The sequence below is a fragment of the Pyrgilauda ruficollis genome, unplaced genomic scaffold (genome assembly GCF_017590135.1).
Source record: "Pyrgilauda ruficollis isolate IOZ18807 unplaced genomic scaffold, ASM1759013v1 scaffold18, whole genome shotgun sequence".
In the NCBI taxonomy this organism is placed as follows: Eukaryota; Metazoa; Chordata; class Aves; order Passeriformes; family Passeridae; genus Pyrgilauda; species Pyrgilauda ruficollis.
The window spans coordinates 4,977,715-4,999,555 of record NW_024516984.1 but is presented as its reverse complement, the minus strand read 5'-3'; the positions used below and the strand labels follow the sequence as shown (position 1 = coordinate 4,999,555).

At 38.3% G+C, this 21,841-nt stretch overlaps 1 protein-coding gene across 1 annotated transcript; it reads right to left on the bottom strand.

Annotated features, from left to right (window-relative positions):
* Positions 1-11,910: 11,910 nt before the first annotated feature.
* On the bottom strand, positions 11,911-21,350 carry IMPA1 (inositol monophosphatase 1). The gene is made up of 8 exons (XM_041464391.1): positions 21,342-21,350; positions 20,682-20,815; positions 18,642-18,746; positions 17,347-17,392; positions 17,101-17,209; positions 16,274-16,382; positions 14,684-14,835; positions 11,911-14,240 (listed from the first exon to the last, which is right to left on the bottom strand). Exons 1-8 carry the CDS (start codon positions 21,348-21,350, stop codon positions 14,122-14,124), a joined length of 783 nt encoding a protein of 260 aa, XP_041320325.1. The 3' UTR covers positions 11,911-14,121.
* Positions 21,351-21,841: the final 491 nt, after the last annotated feature.

Here is a 21,841-nt window from a genome sequence, read left to right as displayed (position 1 = left end):
ACCTCCCACCCAGACACTGGATAAACTCTACCTACAACTTTCCTGGCAGATATTTGTCTTATGTCTTGGTCAAAGTCTCCTATGATAAAGATTTTCACAGATTTCCTTAGGCAATTTATTCCAGTGCTTAACTATAATGTCATTTTCCTAATGTGTAATTTAGACAGAGTTATCTTTAGAGAAGAAAGCAGTATTATCAGAGAAAGGTAATATTTCTATTTATCACCAGTACAACTGCAATAAGAGAGTGACACACTCATATATCTTGAAAGCACTAACCCAGAGAGACCTGTGCACAAACACATGTGGATCTGAGCAGGGCAGCAGCAAAACCGACAGGGAGTTGTGCAAACAGGGTGGCTGGAATTGCTGAGCTCTGACATTTTCCCAAAGTGCCTCCCTCTCTGGGTCATTGATGGCTGAGCCAGTGCTATGAAGTGATGCTTCCCTCCAAGTAGATTTCACAGCCCTGAGTCTTCACCTGGGCCACCTCCTTAGCAGCAAGTGCAGAGCCCACTCCCACTCATCAACACAGACTGGCAGGAGGAATGAACTCTTTTTATAAATCACTCTGTTGGGAAGCTTTCATATGAGCTGAGGAAAATTGGGTTCAATGCCTTCTTTTGCCTAGTGAGTCCTGACTCATAATTTGCACTCAGGTGCCTTGTTTTCAGATTGCTCACAGTTTTCCGCTTTTGCAATGCCCTGCTTGACATGGAAAAAGGTTTAATTGCACTGGAAAGCAAGAATGTGACTTACAGTATTGCAATTAGATTCTTACAGTGAAGCTTGAAACAGTAGGTTTGGGTCTGGCCACAAGGATTGCATCAATATTTTATGCAATATTTGTTTCATGTAAAATGCAAACACAAACTTTGGCTGAAAGAGCATCACCCTCCAGCCCAACTGCTTCTCTCAGGAATCATGCTTACTTTCTGTGACTCACTCAGCATTTAACTTTTCCATACAGTGGAACAAGTTCAGCAGGTGAAGCAGAGCCTCCCCTGCCCTTGGTTACACGCCCTTTGGAAGGTGAGCAATGGTGGTTTTAATCCTTTCCCACAAAGAGAAGAACAAACCCTATATCCCAGTTCCTGGTGATTGTTGCAGAGTGTTTAAAATATTTTCTATCTAGCTACATTTTGAAGGAAAACAGCAGCTTCCATTTGCCTTCATGTGGATCCAAGGTTGAGAGCTCAGCATCACCTTGCCTGCCCACAAGGCAGGAAGAAGAATGTCTGGGGGGACACAGACAAGTGAGAGCAGAGGCTGAGCTACACATTGCCATCCCAATGGGCCCAGAAATGGAGCTGCAGAATGGAGACCATTGCAGGAACCCCTCTTCCTTCATGGCAAAGCACTAACAAACACAGGTCTTGAGGGTTAAACAACTGGACTTAAATTTTCTGCAAACAACTGGAGTTGAACTTAAATTGTCTTCCTAAGAAATGCAAAAGAAGTATAAATCTGAAAACGTTTCATGTCCTGGTGAATGCAACTTAGCCTTACAATACCACTAATGTGTTAGGGGATATTGACTGCTTTTAAAAATGTTATCCTGCATGTTAGAGATCAGGGCACCAATTAATTAATGTAACCTTCTTACTACTCTTCATCAAAGAAATTTTATCTAATTATAGTAGGTTATGGCAAACTTTTCCCCAGGGAGTTTCAGACTGTGGTATTGCTAGTTGTGCTGAATTAATTCAGGAAGCACGTTTCTAATTCTGCCATTCAGGAGTATTTTAGAGCCTAATTCTCCCAGACTTTCTTATCTCTGTTGTTTTCATTTCAGTTGTCATGAATTTAACTCTGGAAATTACTTAATAACCAGTAGACAGAATCTGATATTGAAATTGGCTTGCAAAAATGTGGATAAAAGAAAGAGAACTCACAGGAGGTGAAGAAAAGGCAGACTAGGAAAGGAAAACACCAGAATTCAAAAAGGTATAGTTGAGTAAATTCAGGTAGTGCATCCTGAAAATTTCATGGGAAGATGAGAGGGAAGGTTAAGCTAAGAAGAATGGCTGTCACTCAGAAAGAATTAATAGGAAAGACAGATACAGAAACAATCAGACAGAACACAGAGGCAGCTTGCCTCCCTGTCATTTCATCACTGCCCTCAAATTCGAGAGGAAAAAGAAATGAAAAGGAGGTCATATTCATAGTTACAGGATAAGAAGAATGAGCTTGAGCAATTACAGACAGGATCCAAAAGACCAAGGCATGAAAGAAGATGTCAAATAACAAGAGATTTGGCTTTAAACAGCCTTAGTAAGGGAAGAACCAAGCAAGAGGAAGGCCTCTACTTCACTTGCAAAACAGCTTTATGGGGAGAAGGCCAAAATATTCAGTTGTTTCTTTTGCTTTTGCTTCAAATGTTCAGTGATGAGCAGGTCTGTAATAATTAATGTAAGCCCAAAAAGTGTAAGATTTCAGCCTAGGTGAAGGATGGGATAGGGAGATGTTGGAAGGAAAAATTCTTATATGTTGGATGTTTCAGCATGGCTGATAAATTGTTCAGAATGGTATTTAAAGACAGACTGAAACAACCTCAGTGGAGAACATACAGGAAAGGAAAATAAGAACAGGAAGGGAGATAGCAAATAATGGGCCTTACTAACAACAATTTAAAAACTAATTCTAAATATTTGAATGCTGAAAAAAAATTCTGTTACTTGCCAAACTATATGTCAAGAGCAAATTATGTAATTTCAACATTTTCTTCTTCAAAAGGACAATTGTTCTTACAGTTCAGGAAGGAATAATATGCCATCTGTCCTGACTTTAACAGGGACTTTTGACACTCTGTTTCAATGTTCCTACAGGTGTGTTAAGGAGGATGGAACCCAAAGAAAAGCAAAAGCAAAAGTGTAATTCTCCATGATTCCTTGTCAAATTGAAGGACTTGTTTCTCTATGAGGTCATCAGTTAGGTTAAATTCAGATTTCTACTTGATATAAGAATGATTTTTGTTCTCTGTGCTCACATGGAATGGAACAAGAAATAATGAGCTTAAGTGTTAGAAAGATTTATTTTGGACATTGGTAGAAACATTTCTAATTGTGTCACAAAGAGAAGGAAACACCTTCAGAGTCTGTGTCAATGGAGGTCTGTAGTAACAGTTTAAACAAACATGAAATCATGGAATGGTTTGGATTGTAAGGGACCTTGAATTCCATCTGGTTCCAACACCCCTGTCACTGGCAGGGACACCTTCCTCTAGACCTAGGTTGCTCAAAGTCTTATCCAACCTGGCCTTGAAGAATTCCAGAGGTGGGGCATCCACAACTTCTCCAAACAACCTGTCCCAGTACCTCACCACCATCACAGTAAAGAATGTCTTCCTTTTAGCTAATCTTTAGCTAATCTAAGCTAATCTAAGTCTTTCAGACTGAAGCCACTACATTTGTCAGGGATGAACAATTGTAGTTGACTCCAACTCTTCTCTCCCTTCCTTTTTGCTGTGGTTAGAAGCATTCAAAGAAAAAAAAATAGACTGCAAATGCAATAAAAATATTTTTTCCTAACTCTAGAAAGAGAAGAACCCTCCCATTAATTCATGGAGTCATGCACTTGCACAGCTTTGAGAATCAAAGCCTCTATCACATCAAATATCTGTGATGTATGTAAAGATCACTATTCGTCTGTATCTTTTATCTGTTTTCCAGCAGCTGCAATCATAATTAAATTCCAACATTGCTGTTGTGGTTCATGTTAAAGCTTCTTGCTTTGCTGTGGCATAGCTAAGACACCTATTACTCTCTGGTGATGTTAATTAAAGAATGAACATTGGTGGCAGAGAATATTAAAAAGGGTTTGTTGTGGGAGAAAAAGAGCTATATCAAAATGCAGGCATTTATCAAGAGAAGCAGTAGCAACATGGAGAAAATAACCTCAATGAGTGAACATAACAAAAGAGAGTTTCAGCAGATCCAGTTATTAAAAAGAAATGTCAGTGTTGCCTCCTTAGACTCAGCATGTGCACTGCTGTCTGCTGGGATGGAGGGCTCTGCTCCAGCAACACCCTCAATCTTTGCATGTCCTGATATGAACAGCCATACAAGTGGCAGGATAAAAATTGCTGAGCAAAAGAAAATGTTCTGCTGAAAAATAGTCACAGAGGAAAGCCTGCCAGCCTGGAACGGTGATACAGGGTACTAGGCTTGGGAAAGAGAAACTTGCTTGAGAAATGCAGCTGACGTATTTGAAGTACAGCTGTGTACCTGTAAACCAGAGACATGCTGAGACACTAGTGACAGGCCCCAAAATAAGCTGTAACAGCAACTTACTGTCTGAAAAACCGGAAACAGTCTGGGAAAATAAAATGGTTCTAAAGGAACAGCAAACAGTATCATTTGTTGGTTGTTACATGTGCAAAAATGAAAATTCACAGCATTCACTGGCTGCTTGAAGTGGTGATGTCTCACACCCCCTTATGACTCTATGATCTGAAAGACATTTTAGTCCAAAGTGAAGGCACTGTCTCGGAGTACTTCCTATGCTTCACTTGTTTTTCTTTCCCAAACAGGTTAAATCTCACAGAAACTTTTTTGAGCACTTGGACGCACACCAGGGATGTCCAGCTGACTCCAGGCTCAGTGACAGATCATCTCCAAATGGAGAACTCTGAATAATTATTGTACTGTATTTCCTTTGGGCACAGTTTTGGGGGATTGTTCTACCACCTCTGGGATGGTTGGGTAGCCCTCTGGGGTCTGTCTGTCCTCTCCTTTGGGATGGTTTGGTCCCTTCTGAAATCTGTCTAATTCAGCCAGTACTATATACCCATAGAAATAATCTATTGTAATCTATTCACTAATGATGTTTGTAATAACCTGTAATAACCTATACCCCCTTTGTTGCTACTACACAATTGGCTGCTGCTATTATCTGCCTAATGTCAGATATCTAGTAGTGATTGATACTATGTTGCTGATTGCTTATCATCATTTTTATTACTTGATATATGTATATCTTTGTTTTATTAATCATATCCACTTGCTATTGTTGATTTTTGTGGTATTCATGCTAACCAGTAATAAGATAGAGAAATCTAGAGGATAAAAGTCTCTATGTCTTCATGTATTATGGACTCCTAAAAACTGCAGTCATGATCCCTACCCACCCACAAGTCAGGTAGCTCATTAGGTTGTGACATGCTCCCAGGCATGTGCTTAGTTTCCCTAAGCATGCTCCATGGTGCCATTGGGAATAGAAGTGAACCTACAGGTAAGGACGTGACAAAATGTTTTGCTGGATGTACACAAAGCTGTAAAAATCAATAACATCCCACTAGAGACAGGATCACACAGGAGGTTCAAGAAAGGGAAAGCACAGCTGCATTAATCAAATGGCTTGTTACCCACTGAAGATTTGAGAAGAGGCTGCTCTCTTCATTCAGGTCTGTGGTGTTGCAGGGTTTGGCTGCTGAGCACCGAGCTACTCACAAGGCCAGAAGCAGTGGGAGATCTGAACACTTGTCCCCCCAGAAGCTGGGGGAAAAAGAACTGTTTACCAGAACCTCCTCCTCCTCTCTGGCATGGTGTTGGTTTGTCACTGCTGAAAGTGGAGGCTCAGGGATGTAAAGCATTTTGGTGGTGATGAGAAGAAAGTATTTGACTCAAGGTCTCCTAGCCTAGCCATGAAAAAAGCAAATTGATGGGTACAAGTTAAATTAGTATTTATCAGGTAAAAGTTTAAAATTTAAACTTCATTATACATTAATTTTTACAGGAAATTTAACTTTTCCAAGCCTTTTTTTTTTTTTCTTTATGCACGTGGATATTGGCTAGTTAATAAATATGAGAAATTTAACTTTTCCATTTAACTTTTCCAAGCCTGTTTTTTTTTTCTTTATGCACGTGGATATTGGCTAGTTAATAAATATGTACAATATAGATCTATTGAATTTAGTAGATTAACATTGCATTTTCTCCTCATGCTATCAGGAGTCATTTCCATGGCTCCTGAATGTGGCAGCATGAAATCAGTGGAGTTAGACACAAAACTACCTCACCCATCTAGGTTCCCACCCCTGCCTTCACTCACCTAATTAGTTCAAATTGCATCAACTACAATCTGGTTTAATGTGACAAAGTACCTGCTGTATGTCTCTTCAGGCCCACCTACGTACCTGCTGTGAATGTGTTTGCTTTAAAAAGCCAGCGTACTAAGAGCCAAAATTGAACCAAACCAAGAAAATTCTGTTGCATGAATCTTCTGTTTACCCAAACATCTTCCTTCTAGCAGAAAGGTATTGCAAATTGTCCTTTCTATCATTAGCTTGCAAGATCTCTGCCACCATAAGACAGCCTCCCAACCCTCCCTTACATGCCCTTTGCAAAACTAAATGCATCCTGTCGATGGTGTTGCTGTCTGAGTTCATTGAGTTCATGCTGTCTCTGAAGTCATTGATAGAAGACATTGCAACAAGCAGGGTGGGAGTGGATTTATATCTCCTGCACTGCATTTGGAAATGCCAGGGATAAATTTTCACAGACTGTAATGGAAGAGTCACACATCTGAGACACTGCCTCCGTGTGTCATCATGCATATGTTGAAAGATATGAAGCAAGTGGGGAGAAAAAAGCCTTCAAATGAAACAAATTTTTAATGAGCATGCTCAGGTAAAGATGAACAAAGCAGAAAAATGTCTTCTTTTGTTTGATTTGCTGTCTACATTATCTCAATAGCTGTAATTTGATTTGGAGCTTTTTATTGTAACTGATGCCACGTTAGAAAATCATGAGTCTCTTTATAGGTTAAACTGTAACTGAGTTTTTCCCACTTTCTTATCTCCTGTTCCATCTTCTGTGCAGATGGTGCCTTTTCTTGTGACAGTTAAGCCAATTAAACAGCTTTAAATATTTGTGAAAAACTAATTACTTACTTTTCTAGATCTTCTGCTATTTTTTTTTTTAAGAGATGCAAATATCTGTTTTCCAGAAAATTCAATCTATAAACTTTACTATGGATTACATCAGTTCCACAGGGGTCTGCCTGGGTACAGAGCCTTCTGGACCAGAGCCATGTGTGAGGTGGAAGTAACTGCATTTAGTGCTCATTTCAAGTAAATCAAGAGATATACTTTTGTGATCTTTTAAAATTTTTTTCCTTCGCTTCTTGAAGTTGTGTCATTCTAAAAGGGAAGACAGGAGGGTATCCTATCCTAAAGAACTCCACTGAAGAACATGTTTACTTGAGAGACGGAATGGGGTTGTGATCTTTCTCTCTGCTTCCAATCCTTTGACTATTTTGTCCATAATTCTTTCATTTAAATTAAAAACAAACAAAAATCCCAACAACAACAAAACACAAACAAACAAATAAAACCTCCCAGACAATCAACTCTCTATTCTGGATTAACAAGGAGACATAATCCACTTGACTTCAGTTGAGATGCACTGAAGATTGCAATGAAAACTCTGGGAAGAAGAAATAAACACTAGAAACAGAATCTGCTGAACTGGAGGAACTAACTGAATATAGAATTGGGGTGGCATTTCCTAAAATCTCAAGCATTAGGATTAACAGTTGGCAGGTAGAACTGGCAGAAAAAAAATGCTTCTGACTAATAACTTCTGGCTAATAACTACTAGTTATTCATTTTCCATGATATTTAAATAAAAGATAGGAGAAGTTAACTGAACTGGAATATGTACTGTGGAAAACATATTTTCTCTACTAATTGATTAATTTGACAGAATAGCAGTGTTTTTCAGTGTCAGCCACACAAAATGACTGTTGATGGGAATCATTATGTCCAGGCTTGCACTTCCTCTCAGTGGAAACTGCTATTATCATCTCAGTGCCTACAGAAGCAAAGCTTTTTACCTCCCTCTGCTATGACAGTTTGTCATTATGAATTCCATTTCAACACAGTGAACTGAACAAGGTGCACAGATGAAGTGGGGGAAAATTTACTTTTACACAGCTATTACATTGCTAATTACAACTAAATAAATATTGAAACAGGAATTTCTAATAGCATTAACCATTACTCTCTTTTAAATGTGTTTTGCTGGAGGACTGTTGAGAACTGTAACCACAATTTCAAGTATAATGAAGCAGAAGTAAAGGGTGTTTTTATTATTTTTACCTTTCAGTAGTGAGGTGATTGTTTGCCTACAATAGGCCAATGCAAACATCCAGTAAAGTGGAGGTTTATGCCATTAATAATAAATAAAGTCATCCTGATGAACTTTTACACCTGAATGTACTTGTTTTAATTCTGGAGAAATTATAGAAAATTGAAAATCCCTACAAAGGTTTTCTATATACCTCTATAGATGTCATCATACCTGTTTGTTATGAGAGCTGGAAAAGAATGACATTTCTAAAACTAGAAACATTCCCTGCAGGTACATCAAACATTCCCTAAGGTGGCATCAAACTAGGACCTCCTGTCCCTGCTGCTGTTGGCCAATTCTGGCCAAGTCCCTCTCCTACCTTCCCCAAGATCCCACACTGCAGCAATCCCCAGGTCAACACATCTCAGCTGGGACCCTACTTCCACAGGTATTTGTCCTTGGAGAAGAACCCCAGTGCTAGAAACAGCATGAGGAGCTTTTCTCATGTCCAAAGAGAAATTTGTAATTGAGGAAGGAAGGACAGTGTAGCTGTCTTGCAACACCATAGAGATACACCATACTGATCCCTCTGGAGTTACTTATTTAAATTCACCCTGACCTATATTAAAGGGCATTGCAGACACATCTCTCCTTTCACTACTTGCTTTTAGGAAGCAGAGTACCCTGGGGCCTCCCCAACAGCCTGTGGAGATGTGCCTGGTAGTGTCCTTCTGCTGGGCATGTCCTGTGTGGTGTGCCCTGGCAGGGCATCTCCAGACATGCTACAGGGAGGGCAGGAAAGTCTTTTCCTGACACAAGTCTTTTTGCGGAAGGCAGTACCTCTCAACAGCCACACTGAGATAAAGAGTGAAATTTTTGTCAGAAAACCACTGGCACTTAACATCTAGGACACTGCCTTCATAGGCAAGATCATAAATACAAATAAACTTTTTACAGGATGCAGCACAGAGACCTGCGAAACCTTGAAATAAACAGATGTGTTACCTGTCCATGCTTGAGCAGATAATGAAAAATATAGTCTGAATATACTATTGTACAAGTAAAATGCAGACAGCTACTATTGTTCCTTTACATCTTCACAACACATTTGGAGGCAAAATACTGGGCTTGTGTTCTCTTTGGAAAATAAAACAGTTATATCTCAAAACTCATAGAGATGAGCTTATTTGCGTCTGGGTTTGCTTCCAGGACTGTACCTGCATTCAACATTAATACATGCGTGCCCAGAAGATTATCTGGTAGGCTTGAAGAAAGGCACTTGTATGTTTCTATCTTATTTTAGAGTTTTGATTTGTGATCTTTTTTGATCGATACTACAATCTACATCATACATTGAAAAGAAGGGAACATTAACTCTGTGGCACAAGTACTGTTTCACACTCCTTGTTAAGTCACAAAAAAATAGCAGAGCTAAAATGCTCAAAAAAATTTGGCATAATTCTTCTGACGCTCTCAGTTATCTAACAATAACTACAGGGAGCAGAAGGAGGGTGGAAGGGAGGCATGGGAAAGGGAATGTTCTCTACAGCAAAGGAACACCCACCTGGTGTTTCCCTGGCTCCGGCTGCCATCTAGTGTTGTGCCGGGAGCGGTGAGGGGTGCGGCTCTGCGGGTTTGTGCATCTTCCCCAGACCGCCCTCCGCCTGCGCGCACGGGCAGCATGAACTGCATGGAGCCACCTCTCCCGGCACCGCAGCAGAGGAAGATGGAACCCAGAAAGCTGAGGAACAGCTCCTGTGAGATGATTTCTCAAGTATTTGCAGTACAACCACTTCCAAATAAAGTGATTCACATGGTTGTAAATGTATTCTCTGCTGAGATAAGGAGTGACATAAGAAAATGTAAACCTTAATGTTCCACTCCATGAAAAGGGGAGGCTGGCTTACAATTACAATGCTTTGGCACAGCCATTGCTATTGTATTTTCTTTCTCTTTTCCTTCCACTTTAATGTGAGTGCAGAAAGCCCAATTCCCAACTAAAGCAACTTTTGTATAGAGAGAATCACCTCAGTGTAGAAGTCATCACTGGGATTGTGCAAACCAAGAGTAAGTATGCCACAGTGTATGCAGGCAATGTACCAGCCATCAAAAGAGCCTATAAGCATCTGGAACAGGATGTACACTCTTCATTATTTTTAGCAACTTAATAGCTTGAATCGTGCCAGAAATTTAGTTCTGCTTTGCTTTGGAAGAGAGCATTCCATTCTTTAATCCATTCTCCTCCTCAAACAGGCAAGAGTTTGTAGCTCTTTCATACAGTGCCATAATGTGCTCTCGGCTGAGCACAGTCCTCCAGTTTGATTGTTCCAAATGCTGCACACGGCTTTGAAGTCCTGTTGTTGTAGCAGGCAGACAGCAGCTGGTGGCCACTGAGGACATTTCAGAAGCTCCCACAGATCTTTAAGAAGCTGTAGATCTTTGTGTGAAGATCGTGCAAACTGGAGCATGATGCGACAGAATACATTCACTGTTGCTCTTGGTGCTGGACAAGCAGCAATCCAGAGGTGGAACAGATTTTGCTGTCCAAGGGATCTGGCTGTCATTCTTGAGGTGTCAGATCACTGACATCCTTGTGATGCCTGGAGTTTGTGCAAATAAAGGCAGCCATGCCAGCTGCTGTAGATCCAAAACCAGTGTGCTGTTAGAGAGTTGCCTGCCAGCACTGTAGCAACAGGATTGGACTGGTAAATAAAGTAATTACCTCCCTCACAGGTAATAAATAGAATTGAATCAGCAGCTGACTTTGAGAGGATGGGAAGAACCTTAGGAAAAGAAAGAGATGTTTCTTATTCAAAATGCTTCATTACCAAGGCCACATGATGACATTTTATATCTAGTCAGAATGCCTAGTTCCCATGGACATTAGACTAAGCAATATTAAACCACAGCTTTAGGTCACAGATATGAGGGATAGTCCATATTCCATAAGGGGAGGGGAAGCAGAGGAGGGATTTTCTGCAGAGATATTGAAGAGGGCTGGACAAGAGCCTGAAGCCTTTTGTGGCAATATTTCACGCTGGGAAGAGCTCTGCAGGATTGCATCTACTGGAATACTCTGCTTTGCAGCTAGAGCAAAACTCTGCAGGCCATCATAGGAAACAATCACAAATTATCAGCAAATCAATAAATGGAGAGGACCAGTGATGGATGATTGCCAGGACAGTAGATGAAGGCTCCTGCATACACAGCAGTGCTAGAAGACACTATTACACATTTTGCAGTACTGCTTGTTTTAGTGTCAGGCTAAAAATCAGCCTTCTCCTCTGAAGACCCTAGTTAAGACAAGCAGTAGGCTCTGTAGTAAATGTAGTGACAACGTTTACCATTTAAATTCTCAAAGTAAAGGTGAAGGGACTGGTTAAATTTGCTCATATAGTCCTTGAATTTCCAGTAGTAGTTTTTTAAAATTTTCTTCAGTCGCTCCAGTTGCTGACTCTGTCCACTTGTTCTTCTTGTACCTGTAAATTTTGTGTGTTCTTCACTCAAACCACAGTGGAATTTTCCAGCTGAAGTCCTCCCTTATTCACTGAGAAGCTATGCAACAAAGTTCCCTGTATACTCGATCCTTCATGAGGATCCTTCATGACCTTGACAGTTTGTCTGTTCAATCTGTGGTAACTGCCCTTCCTATCTAATTGTCTCATTGCCCATCAAAAGCTATCTGTAAATATATAATTTTATCTTAAAATTATTCTTAAAAAATTTAATTCTGCCACTCCATCTTTCAAAGCAACAAAAACACACTACTTGTAGTTTTGAACGTTCAGGGACTACCTCATATATAAACTCAAAAGCATTTTGAATACACAGCAATCTTGACTTCTCTGCTTTATTACAAAAACTTGTCAATATTGCAGGCTAGAACAGAAACAAAATGTCTTTGAACTTAATGATTACATTTCAGTGTCTTTTCACATGACAAAAGTGGGCACATATTGAAGGTATCTGAGAAGATAGTGCTTAGCAAAATAGCTAGCTTCTAACACAAATAGAGTGAAGAGGGCCAAGGTAAGAATCATAACAAGTTTTTCCTCAGATAACATAATTGGGAAGCCTAACAATGAGAAAGCCACATGCTTCAACCAGCTGACAGACCTCCAACACAAATGACTGGCAAGATAACCCATAAAGTTTGAGTCTAAAGTTTGAGGTTGCAGATGATTAATGAACCATGATCTCATTGGAGTAAGCTGAAAGCTCCAAAACCCAACTGCAGGTGCACACATAACCCTACATCTAAAGGCACAACACTTTATGATCTGTGCACATCAGCAGCCAAGAAGAAGCGGTGTTCAACTCTGACAGTTTGAGGCTCACAGATCCAGCTTGATGGGTCACAGCGCTGGACCTGATGAATGCTGAGAAAGGAAGCACAGCTAAAGCCACTGCTGCTGAAGCGTATTTATTTCTAATGTTCTCCCATCCTAAGTACTTTTTAGATATATCGCCATTTCACAAATAAAGTTATGCAGATTTTGTTATACAAAAGCCACCGAAATGGTACAGAAGACATTTCAAAAATAACCATGATCTCACACATACTGTTTACAGCAATAAAGTTACAGTGAAATGCTCAAAAGGTTTATATCCTTGTCAACAGGAATTTAAAAAGTAAAGTAATTCTAAGTGTGGCTTTCTGGGAAGACCCTTAAATAGGAGGCTGACCTTGTTAACATTAATCATCTGGCATTAGATACATCTTAAAATGAAGTTTTTCTGAAAAATCTGCAAAAATCAACTGATATAAAAACCTGACATTTATAATATGCAATCTCATTAATTTTCATTTTTCAAAGTAAAAATAGTGGGACAACAGTAAATAAAGTAAGGTTTTCCTAAGCACTGCTGTGTCTTAACTAAACAACCAGTGAGACAACTTTCTTTTCAACACAAGAAAAAACAGTCTAAAAACCGATCTGACATATTTTTTTTAAAGTGCATTAATTATCTGAACAGTGCACTGATGCTTTTAACAATCTTAAATACAAAAATGCAGAGAACCAGTATAATTTTCAAAGTTTACAACAACTGACACCTAGAATTAAATCACTACCCTTTAGGTTCAGATATACATCTTCCTCTGTGTACATTCTGTAAAACACAATGCAAATCTGGTCCAGATTGGTCATTGCTTTCATAGCTTGCAAAAAATTAGAAAATTATGTAAAAAATAAGGACTATGGGCTTATTTTTTTCCAGCTGAAGTACTGAAAACTCGCTTGGATTTAATGGTTCCTTAGACTTTGAAACACACTCATCCATGAAGAAATCCAGTCAAAATTAACAAAATTAAAATCATACTGCATCTTAATTTCAAGTAAGTACATTTGGTGATAGGTGTGCTCAGAACTTAATTCTGGAAGATGAACATATTTTCTGGCACAATAACTATTACTTTTGAAATTGTAATGGATTTGCAAGTGTACTGGCCACATAAGGGGCTAAAGATGATATTGTGTCCATCTACCATTAGGTAGAATGATGCCTACAAAACCAATGATACATAAGTAAAGAAGGCTTTAAATTGTAGCCGAAACTACAAGCAACCAACAGGTTTGGAAATGTGTGAACCAGCTCTACAAAAACTGCAATGAGGTAAGGAAATGGATAGATGAGAGACCAGACAGAGAAAGACTGGGTAAACAGTAATGCCTTCATCTTTCTGAGTTCAGGATCAGATGTGATGATGTGGTGTTAGGACAGAGGGTTTTGTTTTTGTCACTTACAGAACTAGATATCTTTATTTATCTATATATCTAAGAATCTCTTGCTATGTGTTCCAGTATAGTATAAAACATTAAAATACTAGTTGCATATATTTGCTTATTTTTCTAGATTTTTAATCTAATTGTGATGTCAAATAAAATACTCAACAGTTAAAGCTTACTTAGAATGTTGTTCAATCTCAAAGCTCTACTTAGCAGCCACACCACTACTGAAAGACTACCATCTATTCAAGGCAGAACGACCACCATGTGGGAAAATGAGACAACACCAGACAGGGACATTTATGGTGCAGCTTTGGTGTTCAGTTGGTTGCATCATCTCTTCTCAGAGGAATTGGTTGAAGTTCTTTGGCTATTCTCTCTGCAATAGCTCGACTACTTGCTGCAATTATTCTTCGAGACATCAAATCAAATGGTCCACCTAGAAAGCAAAGCAAACAAAGCAACCAGTTTATGTATGAAGAAAATTAAAAGTTGATATGAAAATAAGCACTGAAAAACTCGAGTGTAAATTATACATTATTATTTAGGACCATTATTATTTAGGACCAAATTTTTCCTCTGGACAAAAATACATTTAACACAACAGGTATCTCATATGAGCTGGACTTCAACTCTCTTCAATGTATGTTTACTGTCTTTTTTCACTTTTCCAGGAGTCCAGCCAAGGGAGCTAAGGTTGTCTTCTTGCTGAAGAACACACAATTTAACCTGTTCTTCATCTATTAACGGGTTGGCAACTGCTCAGTAGTGGCAGTTTGGAAAGAGGACTGAAAAGAACTTGCCTTCTCATTTCAGCTACATTTTGCTCCCTATTAGCCATTTAAAAGGACAAGAGAGTATTATGCAGGCCCATGTATTTACCTGTTACATCCAGCAGTACTCCACCGGCTTCAGTAATAATGATTCCAGCTCCTGCCATATCCCAGCAGTGAATCCCCATTTCGTAATAGGCATCAGCTCCACCCGCTGCCACAAGGCACATGTTCAAAGCTGCTGTACCAACAGCTCTAATCCTAAAGGATACAAGATGTTGTTTTAACTGAGGAGAGTTTGCAAAAAAGTTACAGTGTCTGTACCAGACAACACAGAAATGTCATGATGGAAGTAAACTGAACTAGAGCAAGCATGATGAAATGCTGCAGTGAAACATAAAAAATGGAAATGAAGTGTTGCTTAAATAGCTTGAAGAGTTTTCAAAATACAGCAGATTTCTAGAAATTACATTTACAAATTCTGTTAATTTTTGTTTAAACACATTTTGAATGATTTCTTAAATGAAAACATATTATGGAAGATAGTTCCCATGAAACAGTAACAGCCTATTCTGGTCTTTGAATACAAGAATTCAAGGAGAGTATACACTTTTCAGTGACGAAAACTCTTTTTTTTCAGTTTCTCTGGTGATGCTCAGTAAACATCTCTGACTTGCCAAACCCTCTAACAGTAATCATAAAAATACATTACACAATATAAATCTGGTCTGGATAACTTCATCAAACCCTTGTATCACAAATTCCAGTTTCTTTTGGAAATGTCAATGTACTTAGGCATTTTTATTTGTAAACAATGTTTGAGACTGAAGTTGATTTAAGTTGCTTCTTGCAATAGTTAGCTGCTATCAATTACAATTTAATGTACAGTTTACTGTTAATTGAAATAACTGCAGTTTTTTGTGTAAGTCACACTTACTTGCTAAGTTGAACTCACAACACATCTGAAATGTATTTCCTACTTACATCTTAGCATAAATTATTTATCAACATCAGAAGACTTTTTGAAAGTAGGAAAAAAACTACATGTTAAGTGTCAAAACAAGAATCCTGAGAATCGCAGCATAAAACTTGTTCAATCAGAGACATGGATATGGTTGAATAACAAAAAATTGTCTACTGAGACTAACTTTATACAAAATGGTTTGTGGAAATGTAGACTGATTTATCTAGAGGAGAAAAAGCAGGAAATGCAACCAAAATAGGAGGAGTTTATGGACAATTTAAACTACTCAGACAAACTAAAATTGTATGGTTTTGAAAGAGGAAAGGGGGATCTACTTTTGTCTTATATATAAATAAAACAATTTTCATTATTACAAGGAAAGGAAACTAAGAAATGTAATATAGCTTCTGTTTATCCAGTTTTATCTAGGGGGAAAAAAATAGGCACAAAATTGTATTTAATTTTTTAACTAGTAAATACAACACTTTGTAGTCCTACAAGCCCAAACATGCTTTGCTTCTCAACACTGATTGTTAGGGTTCTCTTCTGCATGTCTGTTTGAAAAAGTTAAAACAGAGTTTCTCTGTGGAAGCTACTAGACAGAAACATTTAAATCATATTTCGTATTTAAGGTGTCAAATATAATGTGACCAAAGCTTTCTAAAAATTATTGTGTTTACAATATTAACCACTGTCAGTATATATAAATATATATAAAAATAGGAAGCATCTTACCCATGAATAGGAATACTGAGAAGTCTTTCCATATTAGAAAGAATTATTTTTATAGCCTCTGGATCACGATTTGACCCCAATTCTGTTACTAAAAGGGATTTTGTAATGTCTGGAAAAGAAACAAAACCTCACTCTTCCAACTGCACAACTTAAATAGTCACAGTAACTAGCAGTGTTTACTTCATTGCTTTCTTACAAGGCTGAATAAAAGAGAGGTATCTTAATAAAACAGTACATGTATCAAACATATAAAAATCTGTTATTATTTGGAAAATTGCAGGAAAAAAATACAATGAAAGAAGCATGATCTGCTCCAACTGCGCATATACATTAATCAATACCAGTACTATACAGAATTCTATTGCTATAAAAATTAAAACAGTCTTGAGATACTTGAAGATGTCATTTGAAGCATGAATTTCACTTGATGTAGGGTTGTAAGCATAGAAGAGTGGTAGTGACTTAAACCAATAGGTCACATCTGGGAGAAGCTGAACTGTTTGGCACATTTGTTTCACTCTAAAAAATAAAATCTCAAACAGATTGCAGACATAGAGGGAATTAAAAATAGAGAAACAAACTAACAAAATCACAATACATGGAAAATAAAATCTTCAATTGTCGAGTCTTGATTTTGCACAGATCACATCATATGCATCCAAAAGAACGTAAAAGGTGTTTCTCAAAACTAAACAGACCATGGTAAAAGAAAGTCTTGCAAAACAAAACTAGAAGCTAAGAAATACAAATATATCCACATCTCAAATTCCTCCTGTCCCACTTGCAACCTGGTAATTACCAGAAAGAAGCTACTAAGTTCAGCTTACCTTCTTGGCCTGATACTTGCAGTTTCTGACCATTGCAAAATGCACCTTTTCCTTTCCTGGCAGTATACATCTTGTCTCGTATACAACTATACACAATTCCAAACTCTATCTGCAAGAAAAAGGAAAAACACCTTGTGGGGTTTTCCCCTTTCTTCCTATTTCCTGTGAAATAGGAAATTACAGAACTTAGTTGTAACTAGGTGCAAGCAATTAATCTGAATTTAATTAAAGTAATAAAAAGTATACCTCTTTGTTTACAACAAAGCCAATTGAAACTGCCACAAATGGAAACCTACAAAACAAAACATTTCACTAATTTATAGTGAGATACTAAATTTCTTTTATTATCCTGCTTACTCTTAACAAAGATAGTGTTCAGTTAAATGCAATGTATATTTGAAAAACGAACTACACAGAACCGAGTTTTCTAGAATTTGTACAATTTAGCTGAAAATAGAGCCAACAACACTGATTACCATTTGAAACACTAAGTTTTCTACCTACTAGGGCTGTCATTGCTGTTACAGCTGTTCCTAGCCTACAGACTTTTTTTTACAGCCAAAGAATGCAAACAAGCCTCTATGCTAGTAGTAACCCTTCTCAGAAGGAACAAGCTGGCCGAAATGGTCTCACAAAAAGAACCAAGCTACCTCTCCCACCACCGCCCCTTCCTCCACCAAAGCCAAGACAAAGACAGATACTGAAGAATGCAGGAGGAGTGAAGACCATGGGACATGGTGGATTGCATCTCAGTCTAAGTTTGAACCAATTAATCCACCAATTAATTAATTTTTACTTTTTTTTTCAATTCCTAGACATTTGCTTTTATTCTTTCTGCAAAAAAATACCAACTTTTAAGCCTGTGGACTCAGCAGGATGAGTTCTTTTCCTATAACTTTCTTAACACGTTATTTAGCAGGATTCAGAAGGTGTTTGAAAGCCATTGTGCACATAGCAGCAATCATTTCAAAACTGAAATCAAGCAGATTCAGAAAAGCTCACTGGGGCCAAAATCTATCACATTTAAAAGAGATAAGGAATAGGCTGTCAGCATTACTCTGTAAGTCCCCTCCTCATCTTGGTGTGAAATATCATCGATAATTACTGGTGATATCCTGCTTTCCTTCACAGCTGAGGCTCCTAGATCTCAATGGATTTAAAATTTCTTAGAAATCAGCACCTGAAGCTGTTATTTTCCTTTCTGAAGATGCTGCAACTTCTTATTCTGTATCCTGTTCCTGTTGAAATCTGCCCATCTGTCTTTGAAATCCATGCCAAAGGCTGCTGACCCCTGCTATATAATACAGGCCTCATATGGAACAAATGATGTAGGTAACAGAGCAAGACTATTATAACACTCAAAGGAATATTAAAATGCTCGCAAAGACTGCCCAATGGCTCTCAGTAAGTACCAATTTGTAACTATTAACAAATTCATAGTATCTCTTTTAAAGCAATTTAAACAACCTTACTTTCATGGAACTGGAGAAAGAAAAAGGGTATCTGTTGAGGTTGCTAACATAAAAGAAAGAAAGGTGGACCTGTGTACAAAGTTGGTAGTTCCATCAATAGGGTCTATAATCCACGTGGGGTTATCTGTCAGAATGCTGCCTTCTCCAGCTGCAACAGATTCTTCACCGATAAAGCTACAGTAGAAACACATTTAAAGACAGAAAATGTTTAAAATGTCTGAATTACAACACTGTCCTTGACATTGAAACTCTTAAAAGTGAGATGAAGCTTTGAGTACCACCAGTGATCTTATGCAAAAAGCTGAGAAATACAGTATTTATCCAGAAAGCACCAACCATATCTGACCAAGCTCGCATGCACGTTTATGATGTTACGGATAAGCACAATCTGCAGGGAAAAGAATTTTATGTTTCAACACAGAAATAATACCAGAATTTAGCATTCACAATATACTAGAATAATACCAGAATTTAGCATTCAGAACACTGACGTTGTCATAACTTTCTTCCAGTAACAGCATCATCAAATTTTGTTCAAAATACCTATAAGCTAATTACACCTTTCAGCTTATTTGTGCTATACAACATTATTTTGTAGCTTGTGTTTTCAGTGAAGAACGCCTCGGTGGTCTTACATACCTGGTTAGAACACTGCAGGACCTGTTAAATTTGAAGACTGATTTCAACCGAAATATGACAGAAAGTTGTTAATCTCAAAACTTTAGTTTTACAAGCATGACAAAATGGTAACATGGTAAAGGGATCAATTCAAACCAGAGTTCCTGAAGAAGATGGGCGAGTGCATGCCCAGCCACAGTACTAAACCCCAGGACACAGAACGCATAGTGCCACAGCACCCCAAATTCCACAAGTTTTGCTGCTCAGGAAAGCATTTTAGACTGCAAAATTATTAGAATGAGTCTAAGTAGGAGGAATTCTCTTTGAGGCCTTTTGCAGGTTGTCACAATTTATCACACATTACTCAACCTATGAAAACTTTGCAGCAAACACATACTTTCCTCCAGAAACACGTAAAATAACTGCTGTGAGGAAACAAATGAGGTCTCTTTAATATTGATTGGGAGTTTTATGATTAACTACAGACGTGAAGATGACTAATCAGAGAGAAACAGCATGTTTCCAAAAAGCAGCAGATCTTCAGAAAAACGAGACTGAATATAGGTGGATGAGTAATTCACTAGGAAGTTCAGCACCATTATGTCTAATGCAACATTGGTTACCTAAAATAAAAAGAAGCTAAAATATTCTAAAATGCTTATCAGTGTCACAGAAACTGTGGTTTCAAGGTCATTCTGCAAGTCTGTAAGCTTATACTAAATTGGTTCCTGAACTTTTGCACCACCTCAGTTGTTCCAGTTCTATACAGATTTCTTACATTTCACATATACAGCTACAATTACAAAATCTCCAAGAAAATGAAAGAAAAAAAATAGCAAACCAATTTTAAGGAAACTGTATTAAACTTGAGCCATTATGTCAAAACGTTAAAAGACAGACCCATGTGAGCAAAACACATATAGATTACCCTTCAAGAATACATTTCTCAGGGGGTGGGGGACAGGGGTATAAGAGAGGGACAGAAGAAGGGGAAAAAAGGGGAAAAGCAATTAGAAAACCAGTATTTTGTATGACAGTCTTTCTGTTATGCAGAAAAAGAAGATCCTGCCTTCTTTTAAGTATGTTTTATGTTGCAAAAATGTACGAGATTTGCCAAAGTCACGCTCAGTTCCACAGGACCCATTCAACACAGACAGCAAAGGCACACTAGTGCAAAAGCAGACCAGAAATTTGGCTTCCAGGTCTCCTGGGGCCACCTTTGACTTTCCAACACAATAACCAGGAAGTTTATTACAGTTGGCTCAACTGGAAGTGACTTTCAGATTAAGTTTTGTCTCATGTCAGGAGACCTGGGGATATCTCGTTTTCTTGCTACAGCCCTGGGCAAAACTTCAGCCCACTACTACACTAAAATACTTAATTTATTGAAGGTAATGCTACAACTTGCCAGCATGCCAGCTGTAATAAAACTTTACCAAGCAAAATCATAAACTTTCCATTTTTTTTCTGTCAAGAGCATACAAGCCATACCTGTGAGAAGGATATTTTTCTTTTACCAAAGAAATAATGAAGTTTTCAACTTTTTGATCAGTTTCTGTCACTAGATCTACAGGTGAACTTTTAGTCATAACAGGTATTTCTTCTCGGATTGCTCCACGGACTATCTGTAGAGACAAAAACAAAATGAAAAAAAAATCTTTCATTGTTAACAAGATGGAAAATATAAGTTTTCCAAAAAACTTAAGACTTAATTTTTACAGTCATTTTCTGTACTGCACATACAAAACACAAGCACTGACATAACCTGGATTTAACTGCAGGAGCTGGGACTTGCATCTCTAGTCCCTACTCAGTACAAAGTTTTACGTGGCTTTAAATCTAAGTACAAAACGAAGATCTCCAAGTAGACGAAACCAGAGTCCATTTTGTCAGGACAAGTTTTAGATTTACAAATTTAAATATCACAGTTGAATAAAACACCTAACACTGAGCTCAAGCCAGGTATTTTAGCCAGACCCTGCATTTAGGATCTTAAAACCATCAGTATCAGCTTAAGCAAGAACCCATGCCTCACAGCCCACAGAATTATTTTACTATAATTCAAAAGATTTTCTGACTGAAGACTTTAATGAGGTCATTGCAGAGACAATGTTCCACAGACTCTGCAGCTCCAGGGGACACAATTATTACATGTGCCATCTTGACTGGCTGCCACAGCCTTCAAATGTACTAAGAACCAAAACATTTGGTGACCACTCGTGCTGAGGCTTTGCCAAGATGTACGAACTTTTTCTTGTTCTAAGCCAGCTTAAATCTCATACGGCAAAATATCACCACTGTAAGGGATGGTTCTTATTTACAGAAGCAAAGCAGTCTTCATGAAGAGAAACAATCATAGAAATAATAGGTTTGGTTTAGAATGAGCTTAAAAGACCATCTAGTTCCAGCTCTCCTGCCATAGGCAGGGACACCTTTCACTAGACCAGTCTAGAGCTCCGGTGGCGCCCGCGCCTGCGTGTGAGGGAGCCCGGGGCCGGGCGAGGCCGCGGCGCCGGCGCTGTCAAAATTTACAGGGTAGGTGTCGAAATTAGACTTTGATGTCGACTTCTTGTTGATATTTAGACGTGGCAGGGCGGAGATACCGTAAATGCTCTCCCATGGAGCACGCGATTGAAGTTTATAATAGAACT

Coding starts and splice junctions, on each gene's coding strand:
- IMPA1 (XM_041464391.1), bottom strand. Junction 18,747..20,681: donor GAAAAATATCCTTCTCACAG/GTATGGCTTGTA, acceptor TTTCTACTGTAG/CTTTATCGGTGAAGAATCTG. Junction 14,241..14,683: donor AGTACTGCTGGATGTAACAG/GTAAATACATGG, acceptor TTTGCTTTCTAG/GTGGACCATTTGATTTGATG.